Source organism: Sander lucioperca, chromosome 19 (assembly GCF_008315115.2).
Source record: "Sander lucioperca isolate FBNREF2018 chromosome 19, SLUC_FBN_1.2, whole genome shotgun sequence".
Taxonomy (NCBI): domain Eukaryota; kingdom Metazoa; phylum Chordata; class Actinopteri; order Perciformes; family Percidae; genus Sander; species Sander lucioperca.
Window position 1 is genome coordinate 9,472,973 of NC_050191.1, and position 18,207 is coordinate 9,491,179.

Genomic DNA, 18,207 nt, shown 5'->3' on the forward strand with positions numbered 1-18,207 from the left:
TGAACAGTCATTTGTTGTTATATCCATCCCATCAGCAACTATGAGTGACTTATCACAAACTGAGGACATTTCTCACACACATTTTATTGTGACTTTAATATGGACTTTACTGTTGCTTTATTAAAAGTTACACTCTAGAGATCTTGAAAGCAACCACACAGCTCTTTCATCATTTGAACTGCCAATTATTGCCATTTTAATTTATACAGCTTAGGCACGCAACGTACAGTATGTGAATTCTGGCCATACAGTACACCACACAGTAATTCAAAAAATGAGAAGGCCATGTGTTCACTCTCAAACAAATAAGATGGTCTCAAATAAAAACAAAGTTGTTATATACCATTGCAATTTATTTATCTAGGCTTTTAAATAAGAATTTATCAGTCTTAAAATTCAATTAATCTTCATTCACAATCACATTACTGAAATCGAAAAAAGCAAGAAAAACTCTTTATATATTGTTCTCTTTCAGGTAGTGGAGTTAGCAGCAGTGGAAATGCACACCAGAGGGTTAGCACAGAAAAGATGGATGAGTAGTAGAGCTACATGTAGAAAGTATAGAGCAAATGAAGGATAACAGCTTTTGCAGGGGTTTAAGAAATTTCAATCGGTGCAATATGAAAAAGAAATCTTATTTTTTCTCAGTTTCCAATAGCATATTAGAAATCAAGATGTGCTTAAAACATCTAATAAAGAAAACTGTACAATAGACCCAGAGGGGGAAAATGCCACTTAAAAATCTTGCTTCCATGGCATAACTCAAGCTTTTTTAGACAGACTGAGTGGACTATGGTACAGTACTACCTCCTCTTGACAGCTGGCCTGGTGCCCTTGCTGCTGCTGCTGCCTGCCTTGCTGGAGCCCTTGGAGCCGGAGAAGAGCTTGGTCATGAGCTCAGAGACGTCTGGAAGCTCGGGGTTGGGGTTCAGCATGTTCATGGACTGCTCCATTTCCTGTTAAGACGGTAGTGAAATGAAAACAGCTGTAGATGGAATACTGGAGCATGGCGACAAACTATTGAAATCTTTATTGATTTAAAAAAAAAAAAAAAAAAATTGATTTCACACTTTAAGATGAGGCAGGGATACGGTATTATTATAGGGCTGGGCGAAATAGAGAAAATCTGATATCACAATATTTTTGACCTTATACCTCGATGTCGATATTGCGTTGATATTGTAGGGTTGACAATTGGTGTTTTAACAAAATATCAAAATTTCAATTTTAGTCATGTGGATACAATAACTACAGTAATTGGGTAAAGGCAAATAATAGTACAGCTAGAACAGTCTGGTTAGTTCAGAAAATGACATCACTTTACTGTAATGCAACCTTTACAACCAGGAAAAAGACAAAACTTACCATGTAACGATATTACAATATCCAAAATCTAAGACGATACCTAGTCTCATATCATGATATTGATATAATATTGATATACTGCCCAGCCCTATATCATGATTTTCTTTTCTTTAAGATATTTTTTAGGACTGAGCCAACATGGGGCGCACGCTCTACCAGGTGAGCTAGAGGCCGCCCCGGTATCATGAATACAAGTGGTCCTTTGACTACTGACATTTTAAGCGCTAGTCTTTTAGAATCTTTCACTATCTAGTGCCAATTAATAAATCCATATTAAACTAATCAGAATGCATCTAATACAATTCGGAGGCACTGCAAGATAAACTCAATGTACATACTATTCCAAAATAACACTATTAGGGATTTGTTTTTTTACCTTTCTCATCTCTGGGTCATTGGTGTTGACCACCTTGGGCAGTAGAACAATGATCAGCAGGGGCAGAACCATCATCATAACCTGCAGGAGCCACAAACAATACATTTAAACAAGAGAACGAGATCTATCTTTTACACTTGAATACAGTATGTATAGAATGGTCTGAACTGAAAATGTATAAGGGCAACCTACACTCAATGAATTAAGGATGAGCATGTCTTGTGTGTTTGACTACTGAGTAACCTTTGAAAGCAGTACACTTTTGCACACCACCTGGTAACTGTTTGGTAATGAGATAAGGTCATCATCAAAACTTTCACTAACCTCAATCCAAACTCATTTGACCTGTTGGAAATCTCTCTAGCCCCTGAGGGTATACATCATACAAATTAGGTGCAACATAATTCATTTTCTTTACCATTGGGTTCATGAGAAAGTCTGTCCAGCCCCAGGTTTCTCTCTTCATGAAGTAGGTGTGAGGGCCATTAGCCCTGACTTGAAGGGGATATGGCTGGCGAATCACTTCTGAAGTCTTGATGTAGTTCACAAGACGCGCCCTGTGAAATGCCACATGGTTACTTCAGTGGGTTACAGATGCCTCTAAACAGTACGCTGAATAATATGCAAGGCTGACTCAACCAATGTGAACATTGGTTTCCCGCAGAAAATTTGTAGTGATAAAAAAATAAATAAAAAAAAAAAGACAACAGCTGTGTCTCAAAGACCAGGCAACAGCCGGGACATTGAGAATCCACGCGCGAGAGGTGATGATAGTTTGTCATGATTTCACTCCGTTGAAACAAGAGAAGAAAGCCTCACTGATGTGAAGAACAGGACAGAGATACATATATAAATGCTCTCTGCCCGCCATATGCCAACGCTCCGGTAAGTCCACTCACCCAGTCTCTGCCCGGGCATGCCCCCGCCGCCCGCACATATGTTGACAAACTCCGATGCAATGGTGAAATGCCAATATATCCCTTTAAATGTGAATAAACGACAGTTACACTCCTGCCAGCAAATGCTCTTTCCATTGTGATTGGTGGTATCTTGACAACTCGCCGTTACCTTTTTTCCTACAGACTGTGTTGATGCGACTTGTACATTACAGCCACTCAAACAGGACAGAGTAACACGGCGGATATATATATTTTTTTGACGACTTAGTTAAGGCGGCAGGCGCGTGTTGTCAAGGCGGACGCCTTAACTGCAAAGTGCTGCGGAAAACCCTGGTGAAACGTTTCTGTGCCTTTCTGTTTTCTCACTATAGTAAGGTCTTACCTCATTTTGCCCTTGGATGTGATATCAACCCGTACGGGTTCAAATCTATGGGCCGGGGTGACAATTTCCACAACGTAGGATCCTGAGGGCACGTCATTCACAGCAAAACTTCCATCAGTTCTGTAACAAGAATTGGATTTTGTCAAGACTACACACGTATACAGTTCATTAGGGTTTGGGAAAGAGGTGTTCAATAATATACTAGTAGCAAAAAGCACTGTCAAGAACTCAAGTGGAATATATAGCTTTACATGAAATAGGTAGCTCAAATCAAGCAATCTGACTGGTTCATTGCGGTGCTCTCTAATTCTGTTGCACACCGCTTCTGACAAAAAAAACGTGAGTAGGCTGCATTCAGACAGGGAAACAGCGATCTGGCAATTTGCCTAGGGTAGTCCCCCCCAAATGTAGCACAAGTACACTTTATATTTCACAATTACTGTTTTCCGTCAGATCGATTATAGATCTCGATGTTTCGGACCGCACTTGAAGGCAGCTTTATTTTCACAGAAGAGAAAGAAAAGAGACGAGCGAGACATAGCGTGTGCTTTGTTGCTGCAGGAAACATTCAGCTATTACACAAACTCCTGGGAAGCTCAGTGCTTGTGTTTCATTGTTTACCCTCATAGTGTTTTAAAACTTTCTTGTGCCAGCGATAAAGGCAATAATGTTTCCTGTACCAGCAGTGTCAATAAGGTTAACGAACTAATAGCTGCTGGTGCCATGGAGAGAAGCCGTTCATCTGCAGACACGCTGTCATGACACACAGTGCTGGTTTAAAATCGGCAAAGTGTACGCTATATTTAGAATATTTTCACAGTTTTACCTTTCCGTCAGACAGCCCTTTCCGACAAGGGAACTGAAGAAGCCGCTATCTATGCTCTCCTCAAAGCCACCAGACTCCATTGACAAAAACAAAAGTAGATTTACCTCACGGAACACAGAGTTGCTGTTCTACTGCTGCCTCGACCGTTCAGTTGCTGGTCTACTGCCATTTCAATCGGTTAGTTAAGGCTGATTTATGCTTCTGCGTCAAATCAACGGCGTACCCCAGCAGACCCCTCTGCGTCGCTGCAAGCCCTCTGCCGTAGCTGGACGTGCACCTCCTAAAATTTGTAACTTCACGTTGAGGCTACGCAGACCACAAGGACTGTGATTGGTCAACTTGTCCTGTGTGTTGATAGTCGGTGTTTCAAGCAGCCTACTGTGGGGAGTAGCAACGTGCTAGTTCACTGACATAAGCTTTGCAAATAAACTCAGACATATTTTGGTTACATTGACTGTTATCCGTTTGTAAAGTGTCTATATGTCAGTAACGTTTTGAAATTAGCACTTCGCCAGCAAGCAGTACTTTGTGGGCAGTTGTGCTAAAGTTTGCTTGCTAACATAACAAACTGGCTGGCAGACACCTCGCAAATAACCTGAGACTTATCTCCCCCTAGCGTTATGACGGTGAAATGCAAAGCAACCCCGACACAGAACTCCGAAAGGGTCACGACGCCGTAGCTACGGCGTGGAGTTGACGCAGAAGCATAAAGCAGCCTTTAACTTGAGCAAATGAAATAGTCTGTGCTAACTGCTAGTGTAAGCTAACCTTAACGTGCGTGCGCTGAATCCCACAGCAACCGCCTCGGTATGCCCTGTCCAGGAGGGCCTATTTAATTGTGAACATAATTATTTATTAATACTAATCTATTTAAATTGGAATGGGACAATAAGTGGTGTGTTGTTGTTAGCTGCGATATAATCACAACATACCACTACCTGCCTCGAGCTACTGCTTAATTAGAAAACTGATACACAGTGGAGGCTTATGATGATTTGTGGTAAGCCTTTGATTTAAACTACTACCAACACTATTGATACATGCGAGGTGGTACGGCTGCAACAATGGACACGTCTCTGGTGGCCAAGGTTTGTTATGGTTACAGCAACTGAGACCGAGAAGCCTGGCTAAGCTCATATTGACATTAACAACTAACGTTAAGTTCGATGACATGTAACGTTAAGTAATAATTAAATATCCATGTTGTCCCGATTGGCACGAGTTATATCCACAATTATTAAGCTGTAAATTAGCTAGTTAGGACTGTTAGGACCTGCCATCTGCCGACAGCAGTTGTCGTGCGGTCACGTCATACAACCGTGTAAGCTAGCTTTGCTATGCTAATGCTACCTAGCCTCGCTTACAGGCTAACTAGGTAGCTAGCTAACTAGCTAACGGGTGTACCTGATGCTGTTTCTTACCTCAAAAAGCCCACGTATTCTTCACCTTCCACCAGGATTCTGGCCGTGGACACCCAGTCTTGTGTTTTCAACCCCGGAACTATCGCTCTTCCCTCGATTTTGAACCGATCACCGTTCGGCTGTGTCGATACACCTGCGCCAGGCCCCGTTTCCATATCAGTGAAACACCACGCCACGACGACCACAGCCTGAAAGAAAAACCATAGCAGCGGTATTCTTTCCCTGTGCAACATATTGGCTGTCTTTATCAAATTAAAATGAAGTCTATCAAGAGCACTTTGGAGAAGGAGCGGAAGCGGCTCTGGAGCGGAAGACTTGGCACATCAGCTGTCGCTGCGGACAATGGCGTCACTTTAAAAAAAACAACAACCTTTATTGCACAAACCGAGAATCACACACAGCTGATACCTGATGTACAGTATATTTTTGCACACATGTATCACAATCGTTTCCAAATTTGTTACAGACTTTTTGTGAAGCGGAGCCGAAAGTAGTTTGTTTAGTCCCTTCCCCTCTTCATCTTTTGGAAAGATTTATGTCATTGTGTATTAGGTTTAGATACCCTATGTTTTATATTTAATTTTTCATATATCATTTGATATTTACTTTTACACTGGAATCTTTAATTGTAAGATAATGTCCATGACCTGCTAAATGCCTGTATGTTCACAATGTTTAATAATTAATAAAAACTTTTTTTTGTAGCTATTAACATTATAAACAGTTGGAAGCTGTCAGACTATATTATGAATGTAAAGACACCAAAAGTATTTGATGGCAAATGTTATGATTTTAAAGGGACTTACTTGTCATTCACAAATTATGTTTAAAATTAATACCCAGGTTTACTTTAGTTTGGCCACTTTGGATGACATATTAAGCAAGATTTCAAGGGCATAGCAAATATGTATGTTTACTTACAGGCATTTGTTGTGCCAAAAGTTGTCCTTATATCTAAAAAATTATTTTGGAGCAAGACTTAAGCTTTTTTTTCCCCCCTGCACTATAACAGGCCATTACACACACACACACACACACACACACACACACACACACACACACACACACACACACACACACACACACACACACACACACACACACACACACACACACACACACACACACACACACACACACACACTATTAAAAGAAATACATTTTTGATTTTTATCAAATTTATTTAAAAGATTAAAAGAATCACTTGTTTTTACAATTTACATTATACAGTCAAATGTCATATGAAGAGGCAAAATGAAAACATGAGGAGCTCTAATAACTTAAGACTGTTGCAGATTCAAGTTCCTGATTCCGGAGAACCGAGGCGCAAAACACATAAAAACAGCGGAGCATTCGTTACATCCACAAGTACATTTGCATTCCATGGCAGAGTGACGTAGTGAGAGACAAAGAGCTTGGCACTTCATAGAGCGACATTACACCCAGTCTCATGGAGGTCCACTAAATATGCCCCTTCACAAGGTCCACTTCAATGTGAAGCAGTCATTTGCGGTGTGTGTGTGTGTGTGTGTGTGTGTGTGTGTGTGTGTGTTTTTGCAGAAAGGCTCTCTCAGCCCTCCTTAAGAGTCTGAGGGAGTTGTCTGAATTGTGAAGTTCAGAATGAGTGTCAGAATGAACCAGTCCATTTCTCTGCCGTCATTATCAGTTCAAAACACAGCCATGATCCGGCAGCAGTGGTCACATCCTCATAGTGCTACGTTGACAACTGTCAGGGAAGCTGTGCTAGATAAGACTCAATGGCCTGAAACATGAAGTGAAAATAACACATTAGTTGTCAGCACAGCCAGTTGAAAAGGTGCATTGTGTTGTCTTCCCTTCAACCTTGAAAAAAAAAAAAAAAACACTTTTCCCGACGTTTTTGACGCCGTTTGTTTTTGCTTATTCCAACATTTTAAATTTTTCTTCTACACATTTTTAGCGCTTATTTCTATGTCCCATATTTTCTGATATAAAACAAAAATTTAAAACGGGTCAATGTGACCCGAAGTCAACACAAGGGTTAAAATATTCTTTTGTTTTACATAACTTAGTAAATAAATCACAGTTCAAACACTAATTTCTAACATTTCATTTACATGATTTTCCCATTACAAACATCACAACATACTGGATAACTTTAAAAAACAGTGACTATAAAAAAGGAGTGTGTATTTGGCTTTCTGCAACCAATACTTGAAACTTAGAATCAATTATTCCTTTTTAAAACTAATGAAGAAAACAGGGTGTGGAGATGGAAACAAATGAACCACAATACAAACTCAACTCATGCTACTAATACTTATGCTAGTAAGCTTATGGTAGACCTTTGTTGGTTTTTTTTAGGATGGGAGTGGTTGGCTGTGTTCACCCAAAATCAACAGAGGGTGGAAAAAAACAGGAGCACTTGTATTTATCTTTGCAACACAATGTTCATCTCAAAACCTTTATAGAGTTGTGATGAATCAATTCTGTTGCAATAGTGTTCATTTAGTTTTGTTTATAACAGGAAGAAAAACTGCTTTAGTTAAAATTAAAAAAAATAAAAACGTAACAAGCACTTTTCATGAAATCGTCAAACAAGTAACACAGACAAAGCTGACAGTGAACATTTGAATAATCCATATTTTGAAGGACGGTTCAATGTATTTTCTCTAACTTTCCCAGTTCTATTTAGACAATTTTTTTTACAGCTAATGCACCATCCAATAACCCCTGATAAGTAGAACAATAATGTCACCTATCTCACCTTTGCCAGTTCTCCCGTAGATCCTGGAACCAAACACAATCGGGCTCCTTCCTTCCACAAGTCCTTCAGCCGCTGCTTCATGACTTCAATATTCCTGCAATAAGCATACAAACATTACCATTGCAATATGTGGTGAGTGCACACAGGACCCCAAAGCCAGTGACCGTAGAAACCCCAACACACCCTCTCTCGCGCCCCTGCTACGAGCCCTCGCGCTACAAGGTTACAAATGCTGTTCGAAATTAGCGGCACTACACCACCACCAACTCTAACTAACTAGAAAAACTAAGACAAAAGACAAGAGTTAAAATGCTCATATTATGCTTTTTGGATTTTTCCCTTACCTTTATTGTGTTATCTTTTTTGTGCATGTTAGAGGTTTACAAAGTGAAAAAGCTCAAAGTCCACCCCACAGGTACTTACCATCTCCAACAGAAAACATGAACTGCTCCAAACAACTCTATTGTAGTCCAGCCTTTACTTCAGAGACAAATGTGCGTCATTTCGCGTCACTTTGTAACACACGTTATAATGCTCGCCTAGTTGCTAGCGTGGCACGCCCTCATACTCTGCTTCTGACTGGCTAGTAGTCCTTACCTAGGTACTGTCAGGGCACGCCCTCATACTCTGCTTCTGACTGGTTAGTAGTCCTTACCTAGCTACTGCGTGTGCGACTCCCAACAAAGATGGAACAGAAGTGAGATGCCTCACTCTGTAGCTAAAACAGAGAGCTCAACACACAGGGTGAAAAGAGACAGAAATATGTATGTATATAAAAATATTTTTTGAAAATTAAACCATGTAAACATATTCTGATATAACCTCTAAATACAATTCTGAACCTGAAAATGAGCATAATATGAGCACTTCAATGAATATCTTCTTCTGAGTGAGTCAGTGTGACTATCTTTTTAATTATTAATTATAATACCAGAATTAATATTTCAGTTCACATATGAGGCACATAAACCTTTTCAATGTTCAAAGAGGGCAACACTGAAAAAACACCTTTGTTTAGAAGCAAGTGCAAACTTGGTAATCTGAAGCTTTGTTGCCATTTTAAATTTCCATATTTAAAAAAGACAGCAATGTGACTTGAGCTGATTGTAAACTCTGTTCTGACAAAGTCCATTTTCCATTTTTGACCATTCGCCTTGACCTAGGGCTGTGCAATTAATCGAAATTTAATCGTGATTATGATTTCGGTTCCCAATGATCACAAAAACAGAATAAATGAGAAAACCAATTATTTTGCAAGTAAACTCTTATTTTCTCGCATTCTGAATGAAAAAAATAAAGCTTCAATAGGAAAAGTATTAAGGCAAAGTTACAGTTGTATGTGTTTTTTTTTACTGTTGATTTATTTAACTTTTTCCACTGTTTTTTAAGTTCAATAATTTCAACATCTTTCCAGAAGTCAACGAGTAATCGTGTTAAAATATCGTGATTTCAATATTGACCGAAATAATCGGGATTATATTTTTTCCCCATAATCGAGCAGCCCTACCTTGACCTCATCCAGAGCTAAATGCTTAGGAAAATAAAAGGAGGCAAGAGGTAGCATGGTGGAATATTAAGTAGTAGCAGTATTAGTAAAAGGCAAAATAAAGATAAATACCATAAAACGTCATACATTATTTCATAATAAATATTGAATTTGCTTCTTAATGATCAATAGCGTATCCTGTCTGAAGGTCAATGCCATTTCTCATTACTAAGAAACACTTTAAAAAGGCATGTTCTGTTTATTTTCAACCAGAGCCATCTTTTCATCACGCCAACTGACATGAATCTAAAGGGGTTACATTTTGGTGGTAAAGTTTCTCCTACTTCATTAATATTACTGAATATTGTACACTGGTTGTACAGTTAAGTCATTTCAAAGATTTGCATAGAATCGAACCTTGGAAACTGAGGCTAAGTTTGAAAATAGCTGTAACTTGGTTGTATTTAAGTATGTATTGTCTACCTGTCTTCTGAACAACTGTCCCGCAGTCTTTTCTCATTCTTAGAAAGTTCTGGCCACCATTTCCTGATGACGGACTGAACCCAGTGTAAACCCACCATTATGTTTCTGTAAAAAAAAGACAGTTAAAAGATAGTCAAAGCAGACAAGTTTGTCAAATCATAATGTCAAATGTGTCTAACTTGTTCAGGTCGTGAGATACTGCTGACATTTCATCACTTCAGTTTATTAGTTATTCATCAGACCAGCTGAAGCTTCTCGGATGAGATCTGAATCATCTTTAAAGACTTAGACAGTAAATCCATTCACTTTAAACCCAGGATTTCTAGATATAATGTCAAATGGCGTTTTTCCATTACATGGTACCTGCTCGACTCTCCTTTTTTAGTTTTCCATTACGAAAAAAAGTCCCTGGTACCTGCTAACAGGTACTTTTTTTAGTACCACCTCCGTCCAGGTTCCAAGCGAGCTGAGCCGATACCAAAGGTGACGTGAAAACCTGCAGACTATTGACTGGTTAGAGAGAATCGTCACTAATCACTGCGTCATCATTGCTAGCGACAGACGGGGGTGTCCTGAACAAAACCGCCATTTTTAAATAGTTTAGCCAGCGGTGTTTTTTTTTTGCTGCCTCCAGCTTCTTTTGAAACTAAATTTGTCTTTTGGCTGTGGCAACAGCCACATGCCGAGTCAAAAACAACACACCTTTGACGTTCTGTGTGTGTGTCGCGTTAGGTCATGGCAGTTTCCTGCGGCGTCGCTATGACGACCAGCCACGCTCGCCTCAGGCATGAGGTGGTACTAAATCTGCAATGGAAAATGGAGGACGAGGCACCGCAGCAGAGTCGAGCAGGTACCATGTAATGGAAAAACGCCAAAAGAGATCATCATTACACATGTATGCAATTCCTCAGTGACACTTACTCTTCATATTTACTGGCAAGAATCACTTTCACTTGGGGCATGAGGTCAACGCAGCAGCCAAGTGACAAACATGGTGCTTCAGTTTTTAGGCTGACGAGAAACAAGAAAACACAAGATGAAAGAAAGTGAGCTGATTGTCAGTAATGTGGGCAGGCACAAAAAAAAAAAAAAAACTCAAAATGTCTCAATTGTTGACTTCAGTCAAATTATCTATCAGTTAATCATTATCATCAATATTATTTTCAAAGTAGACCCAAGAATTGATTAGAGTTGGGGGTGATGTTGTATATGTGTGAGGGGGAGGGAGGGAAACGGAGATGGGGATTCTACTGTTAATGTAATTGTCTAAAAAAATATTGGGGAAAAAACATTATCAGCAAAAATCTTTCCAAATCAAATTTGACACAAAAAAAGAACAAAGATGCTATTCAGGATTTGGGGATTTCCCTCTCTGATCTAGAAATTTTGCAACTTCATGCTCCGTTTGGCCCGTTGTGTATTTCATATGACCTATATATTTATATGAAGATAATGCCACAAAACACAATTTAGATTACAATGCTTAGAGCTAAAACAATTGATAGTTGATCAACATACATTTTGGATAATTCATTGTTGAAGTAATCTAACAAGAAAAAAATTAATTTAATTATTGTTTTAAATTGAATATCTAGTTTGTGGCCAAAACAAGAAATTTGAGAAGGAAGAGGAACCTTAGCCTATGAAAAACCATGCTGCACATTTTTTACTTCTTTCTGACATTTTACAGACGTTCAGATTAACTGAAAAAAAGAACAGATAGATTAATCAATAATAGAAATCATTAATTGTGGCCCTAATGATGCTACATGATCTTGTTTAATACATGTTGGGAGAATTATGCAGTTCAGTCATTACAGCTGAAGCTTATTCTTTAAACTCACTTGTTTGTTAAGACAGGTAAGCAGTCAAGCAGCACCCCTGTGTCTTCAATTCTGTGAAACCAACAAATGATTAAATATGAAGCATGTGTGATTGAGGAATGAACACAACAACTACCAAAAGGCAGTGTAAGCTGTTAATGTTTTACCTTATCAGGTAGGCCACTAATTCACTGGCGTTTTTTTGCCATAGTGTTTGGGCTACTTTTAGTCGTAGGTTCCTTCCGAAAAGGATGTGAGTCATAGCTTCATGGTCCTTTGATAACTGTATGTAAAGACAAACAATGCAAAAAGGGAATTCAGTCTGCAACAGTGTTGCAAATTTGATCAACCCCAAGGAAGAATTAAAATAATTGCGTTTTTACAACAACAGAGCAATAGTTTTAACTCTCACCTCAGTTAAGTCACTGAACTTGGAGCTGGCCCCAGCCATCTTGGATGCCTCTGCAGAGTTCACAGGGAGCCCGCAGTTGTCATTGTAGTGCATGCCCCGCACATCATCAGAGCACGTCAGCTCATTTTCTTTGTTGGCCATGCCGGGATCACAGACACGGCCTACATCTGATGTTCTGCGGTGCAGCTTCAAGCCCACCTCCACCAATGGACAACCCTTCCTTTTGCAAGATGGCAATCGTTTCGCTTTGCCTGGGCTGTGTACTCCGTAATGGACTTGAAATCTGCCAAGAGGAAAGTAAACATGGACCAGATGCAAAGCTGTCATAGTTTGGAAAACCGTAAAGATCAAAGCCACACATATGGTGATAATGGTTATGGAAAGGTGCCTTAATGGTCCAGTGACTGAGAGGGAAGATCTGTGGGACACAGAGTGAATGAGTGATCATAGTTAGATGAATCCCACAGATGTGGATCAGAGACTCACCTTTCTTTATCTAATTCTTCCTTATTTATAATATCCACCTAAAACAAAAGGATAGGGAATGAAGCCACTACTACAATTTCTATTACTACAATACCACTGAACTGTACTTCACAGTCACCAGGACTTAAGAAACACAATTATATAAGACATGATATTCACTTTCCCATCTCCATACCTGCTTCATGTTCTTTTCAGCAAACAAATGCAGGCATGATCGCAGAAAGCCATATGGATTTATTCCGGTTGACCATTCACGACTTCTCGTTATCAGACATGTTTACCAGCTTCCATAACATGAGACACTGTTGAACAAACAATTATGAAAAAATAGCAGGACAAATTCAGGAATTGCAAGAGTCAAAGTCACTTTTCGTGGCCTAACAATTTATAAGTTGCCTTCCCTCGTACATACAGTGTGATCTAACATACAGCAATGTGGTTCAACAAGACCAAAAACAAACATTCAAGTGAGATAAACAAAACAATAACGCTAACTTACATTTGAGTTACAAAGGCGTTGGCTGCTGCGATACAAGCATAGCTAGCTAGGTAAGCTGCAACAAATGTCACTGCATGTTAATTAAAGTTAGTAGGTTTTAAGTATTGCTACAAATTAGAGAGCCGACATTTGGAGGAGATCATTTTGTTAACGTTACATCCCTTAGCTGAAAGTTAGCTCGTGCTCCTAGCTAGTTAGCGCAGAACTACAGTTATAGTTAGCTTTAACTGTTAGCTTGTAGTTCAACTATCAGGAATACACGGAGACGTTGATAGTAACTAGCTGGGCCGCTAATGCGAGCTAGCTAGTTAGCCTGCCAACTCGGGGAACATATGGCTTCATGAATGGCAGTTTATTTTCACCATTTAAACAGTAAAGTTTAATACCAACCGGTTCACTTTGTGACGGGTCATGAGGTCTCCACAGATGTGTAAATCCAAAACGTGAAAATCTGGTTAAACTCAAGAGCAACTCCTCTAAGCAGGTCTGCTAGCGTTGCACAGTTGTACCATTCAAATGAATACACCGCCGGTGTGTGGGGATTGTGGGATTGATTTTGGCAAAGAATAGCAGGAGATTTAGCGACGACTGCTGGACATATTACGAAACACATTTAAACCCTAGTGTGCCATAGCGCCACCCAGTGCCTTGAAGGCTGTAATGCAAAATGCCTGCTATGTTTTCTCTACCCTCTAGCCCCCATATATTCATATTTTAATTTGTAAAAGATGTCAGCCTAACTTCTTTGCTTCAGTGGTGGAAGAATTATTCAGATCCTTTACTTAAGTTAAAGTACTAATACTTAAAGTAGACTATGCTATCAAAGTTAAAGGAAGGCTACTCAATCTGCAGAAAAATGCTCCCTGTCAGTGTTTTGCTATTGTATAATGTTATACATGTGAAGTATGTGTCGTGTGTGTGTTGCATTAAGGTGTGCAGCATGTACATGTTGCAGCTGGTAAATGTGGGGCTACATATATATTTTATATATTTTTCTTTATATACTGCTGAGCAAATGTGGATTTTCCCCTGGGGATAACAAAAAGTCTTATCTTAACCTATGATAATAACACATCATAATGTATTTGTTCATTATATTTTGTATTGTTAATGTGAATCTGCAAAGCAACTAAAGTTATCAGATACATGTAGTAGAAATATGAAGTAGCAGAAAATGGAAAGTAAAAGTACCTTAAAATTATACTAAAATAAAGTACTTGAGTAAATACACATAGCTACTTTCCACTGCTCCTCTCCGGGAACCATCACCTTATCGTGGTGGAGAGGTTTGTGTGTCCCTGTGAACCTGAGGGCTGTGTTGTCTGGAGCTTTGTGCTCCTGGTAGGGTCTCCCAAGGCAAAGTGGTCTCAGGTGAGGGGCCAGACAAAGAATGGTTCAAAAACCCTATGAAAAAACGAGGTAGAGATGATGTGACCCTGCCCGGAGGAAGCCCGGGGCCCCCATCTGGAGCCAGGCCCAGATGGAGGGCCCGTCAGCGAGCGCCTGGTGGCCGGGTTTGCCACGGAGCCCGGCCGGGCACAGCCCGAAAAAGCTACGTGGCACCTCTCTCTCCAACCCATGGGCCCACCACCTGTGGGAGGAACCGCTGGGGTCGGGTGCGCTGTCACATGGGTGGCAGTGAAGGTCAGGGGCCTCGACGGACCAGACCCGGGCAGCAGACGCTGGCTCTGGGGACGTGGAACGTCACCTCTCTGTGGGGGAAGGAGCCGGAACTTGTGCGGGAGGTGGAGCGCTACCAGTTGGATCTGGTGGGGCTTACCTCTACGCACAGTCTTGGTTCTGGAACCATACTCCTGGATAGGGGTTGGACTCTTTTCTTCTCCGGAGTTGCCCAGGGTGTGAGGCGCCGGGCGGGTGTGGGGATACTCACAAGTCCCCGGCTGAGCGCCGCTACGTTGGAGTTTACCCCGGTGGACGAGAGGGTCGCCTCCCTACGCCTGCGGGTTGTGGGGGGGAAAACTCTGACTGTTGTTTGTGCGTATGCACCAAACAAGAGTTCAGAGTATTCGGCCTTCTTGGAGACCTTGAATGGAGTCCTGTATGGGGCTCCAGTGGGGGACTCCATAGTTCTGCTGGGGGACTTCAACGCGCACGTGGGCAATGATGGAGACACATGGAGAGGCGTGATTGGGAGGAACGGCCTCCCTGATCTAAACCAGAGTGGTTGTTTGTTGTTGGACTTCTGTGCTAGTCATGGATTGTCTATAACGAACACCATGTTCGAACATAGGGATGCTCATAAGTGTACTTGGTACCAGAGCACCCTAGGCCAAAGGTCAATGATCGATTTTATAATCGTTTCATCTGATCTGAGGCCGTATGTTTTGGACACTCGGGTGAAGAGAGGGGCAGAGCTGTCAACTGATCACCATCTGGTGGTGAGTTGGGTCAGAGGGTGGGGGAAGACTCTGGACAGACCTGGTAAACCCAAACGGGTAGTGCGGGTGAATTGGGAACGTCTGGAGGAGGCCCCTGTCCAACAGACTTTCAACTCACACCTCCGGCGGAGCTTTTCGTGCATCCCTGTGGAGGCTGGGGGCATTGAACCCGAGTGGACAATGTTCAAAGTTTCCATTGCTGAAGCTGCGGCGGGGAGCTGTGGTCTTAGGGTCTTAGGTGCCTCAAGGGGCGGTAACCCACGAACACCGTGGTGGACACCGGTGGTCAGGGAAGCCATCCGACTGAAGAAGGAGTCTTTCCGGGATATGTTATCCCAGAGGACTCTGGAGGCAGTTGCAAGGTACCGAAGGGCCCGAAGGGCTGCAGCCTCTGCCGTGAAAGAGGCAAAGCAGCGGGTGTGGGAAAAGTTCGGAGAAGACATGGAGAAGGACTTTCGGTCGGCACCAAGGTGCTTCTGGAAAACCACTCGCCACCTCAGGAGGGGGAAGCGGGGAACCATCCAAGCTGTGTACAGTAAGGATGGGACGCTGTTGACCTCAACTGAGGAGGTAATAGGGAGGTGGAAGGAGCACTTTGAGGAACTCCTAAATCCGACTAATACGCCCTCTATGGTAGAGGCAGAGCTGGAGGATGATGGGGGATTGTCGTCAATTTCCCTGGTGGAAGTTGCTGAGGTAGTTAAACAACTCCACAGTGGCAAAGCCCCAGGGATTGATGAGATCCGTCCAGAAATGCTTAAAGCTCTGGGTGTGGAGGGGTTGTCTTGGTTGACACGCCTCTTCAACATTGCGTGGAAGTCGGGGACGGTGCCTAAGGAGTGGCAGACCGGGGTGGTGGTTCCCCTTTTCAAAAAGGGGGACTAGAGGGTGTGTGCCAATTACAGGGGTATCACACTTCTCAGCCTCCCCGGTAAAGTCTACTCCAAGGTGCTGGAAAGGAGGGTTCGGTCGATAGTCGAACCTCAGGTTGAAGAGGAACAATGCGGATTCCGTCCTGGTCGTGGAACAACGGACCAGATCTTTACTCTTGCAAGGATCCTGGAGGGAGCCTGGGAGTATGCCCAACCGGTCTACATGTGCTTTGTGGATCTGGAGAAGGCGTATGACCGGGTCCCCCGGGAGATACTGTGGGAGGTGTTGCGGGAGTATGGGGTGAGGGGGTCCCTTCTCAGGGCCATCCAATCTCTGTACGACCAAAGCGAGAGCTGTGTCCGGGTTCTCGGCAGTAAGTCGGACTCGTTTCAGGTGAGGGTTGGCCTCCGCCAGGGCTGCGCTTTGTCACTAATCCTGTTTGTAGTATTTATGGACAGGATATCGAGGCGTAGTCGGGGTGGAGAGGGGTTGCAGTTTGGTGAGCTGGGGATCTCATCGCTGCTTTTTGCAGATGATGTGGTCCTGATGGCATCATCGGCCTATGACCTCCAACACTCACTGGATCGGTTCGCAGCCGAGTGTGAAGCGGCTGGGCTGAGGATCAGCATCTCTAAATCGGAGGCCATGGTTCTCAGCAGGAAACCGATGGAGTGCCTTCTCCAGGTAGGGAATGAGTCCTTACCCCAAGTGAAGGAGTTCAAGTACCTTGGGGTCTTGTTCGCGAGTGAGGGGACAATGGATCGGGGGATTGGTCGGAGAATCGGCGCAGCGGGTGCGGTATTACATTCAATTTATCGCACCGTTGTGACGAAAAGAGAGCTGAGCCAGAAGGCAAAGCTCTCAATCTACCGGTCAGTTTTCGTTCCTACCCTCACCTATGGTCATGAAGGCTGGGTCATGACCGAAAGAACAAGATCCAGGGTACAAGCGGCCGAAATGGGTTTCCTCAGGAGGGTGGCTGGCGTCTCCCTTAGAGATAGGGTGAGAAGCTCAGTCATCTGTGAGGAGCTCGGAGTAGAGCCGCTGCTCCTTCGCGTCGAAAGGAGCCAGTTGAGGTGGTTCGGGCATCTGGTAAGGATGCCCCCTGGGCGCCTCCCTAGGGAGGTGTTCCAGGCACGTCCAGCTGGGAGGAGGCCTCGGGGAAGACCCAGGACTAGGTGGAGGGATTATATCTCCAACCTGGCCTGGGAACGCCTCGGGATCCCCCAGTCGGAGCTGGTTAATGTGGCTCGGGAAAGGGAAGTTTGGGGTCCCCTGCTGGAGCTGCTACCCCCGCGACCCGATACCGGATAAGCGGACGAAGATGGATGGATACTTTCCACTGCTGAGCATGCCACCATGTGAAGCATGAAGAGAAGATCAATACTGTATTGAAGTGATATTGGGATCCTGCTCTCATGTGTTTAAAACAATGATCATAGATCCCTTCCTATGGCCTTTTGTGTAAGTGCATATCTCCTATTTCTTAATTCTATTCATAGGACCTCAATCCTATTAGGAATTTGGAGCTGCAACGATTAGTTCATTAATCATTTTGAGTGATTTCTTTTAGATTGGATTTAACTGTACTGAGACAACGAAATGCAGTTTAGCATCAAACCAGAAGTGCAAAAAGCAGTAAACTTACAAAGAAGTAATGTGCACATGTATAGTGGTAATTTAAATTATAAAGAATAGTTAACAGTAGTATGAATACGCTAGATATATACA

General features: G+C 42.4%; 2 protein-coding genes and 1 long non-coding RNA gene across 3 annotated transcripts; 1 reads left to right on the top strand and 2 right to left on the bottom strand.

The window, feature by feature from the left end:
* Nucleotides 1-77: 77 nt before the first annotated feature.
* Nucleotides 78-5,623, bottom strand: emc7 (ER membrane protein complex subunit 7). The gene is made up of 5 exons (XM_031322232.2): nt 5,270-5,623; nt 3,023-3,142; nt 2,160-2,298; nt 1,742-1,822; nt 78-956 (listed from the first exon to the last, which is right to left on the bottom strand). The coding sequence occupies exons 1-5, from the start codon at nt 5,500-5,502 to the stop codon at nt 804-806; spliced, it is 726 nt and encodes a 241-aa protein (XP_031178092.1). The 5' UTR covers nt 5,503-5,623; the 3' UTR covers nt 78-803.
* Nucleotides 5,624-6,443: 820 nt separating this feature from the next.
* Nucleotides 6,444-13,804, bottom strand: katnbl1 (katanin p80 subunit B-like 1). The gene is made up of 10 exons (XM_031322411.2): nt 13,595-13,804; nt 12,881-13,007; nt 12,706-12,743; nt 12,220-12,502; nt 11,975-12,090; nt 11,829-11,879; nt 10,906-10,995; nt 9,985-10,089; nt 8,016-8,109; nt 6,444-7,031 (listed from the first exon to the last, which is right to left on the bottom strand). The coding sequence occupies exons 2-10, from the start codon at nt 12,887-12,889 to the stop codon at nt 6,999-7,001; spliced, it is 819 nt and encodes a 272-aa protein (XP_031178271.1). The 5' UTR covers nt 12,890-13,007; nt 13,595-13,804; the 3' UTR covers nt 6,444-6,998.
* Nucleotides 7,000-7,430, top strand: LOC118493878. Its single transcript, XR_004895930.1, has 2 exons — nt 7,000-7,092; nt 7,288-7,430. It is a non-coding gene; the product is annotated as an uncharacterized LOC118493878 (long non-coding RNA).
* Nucleotides 13,805-18,207: the final 4,403 nt, after the last annotated feature.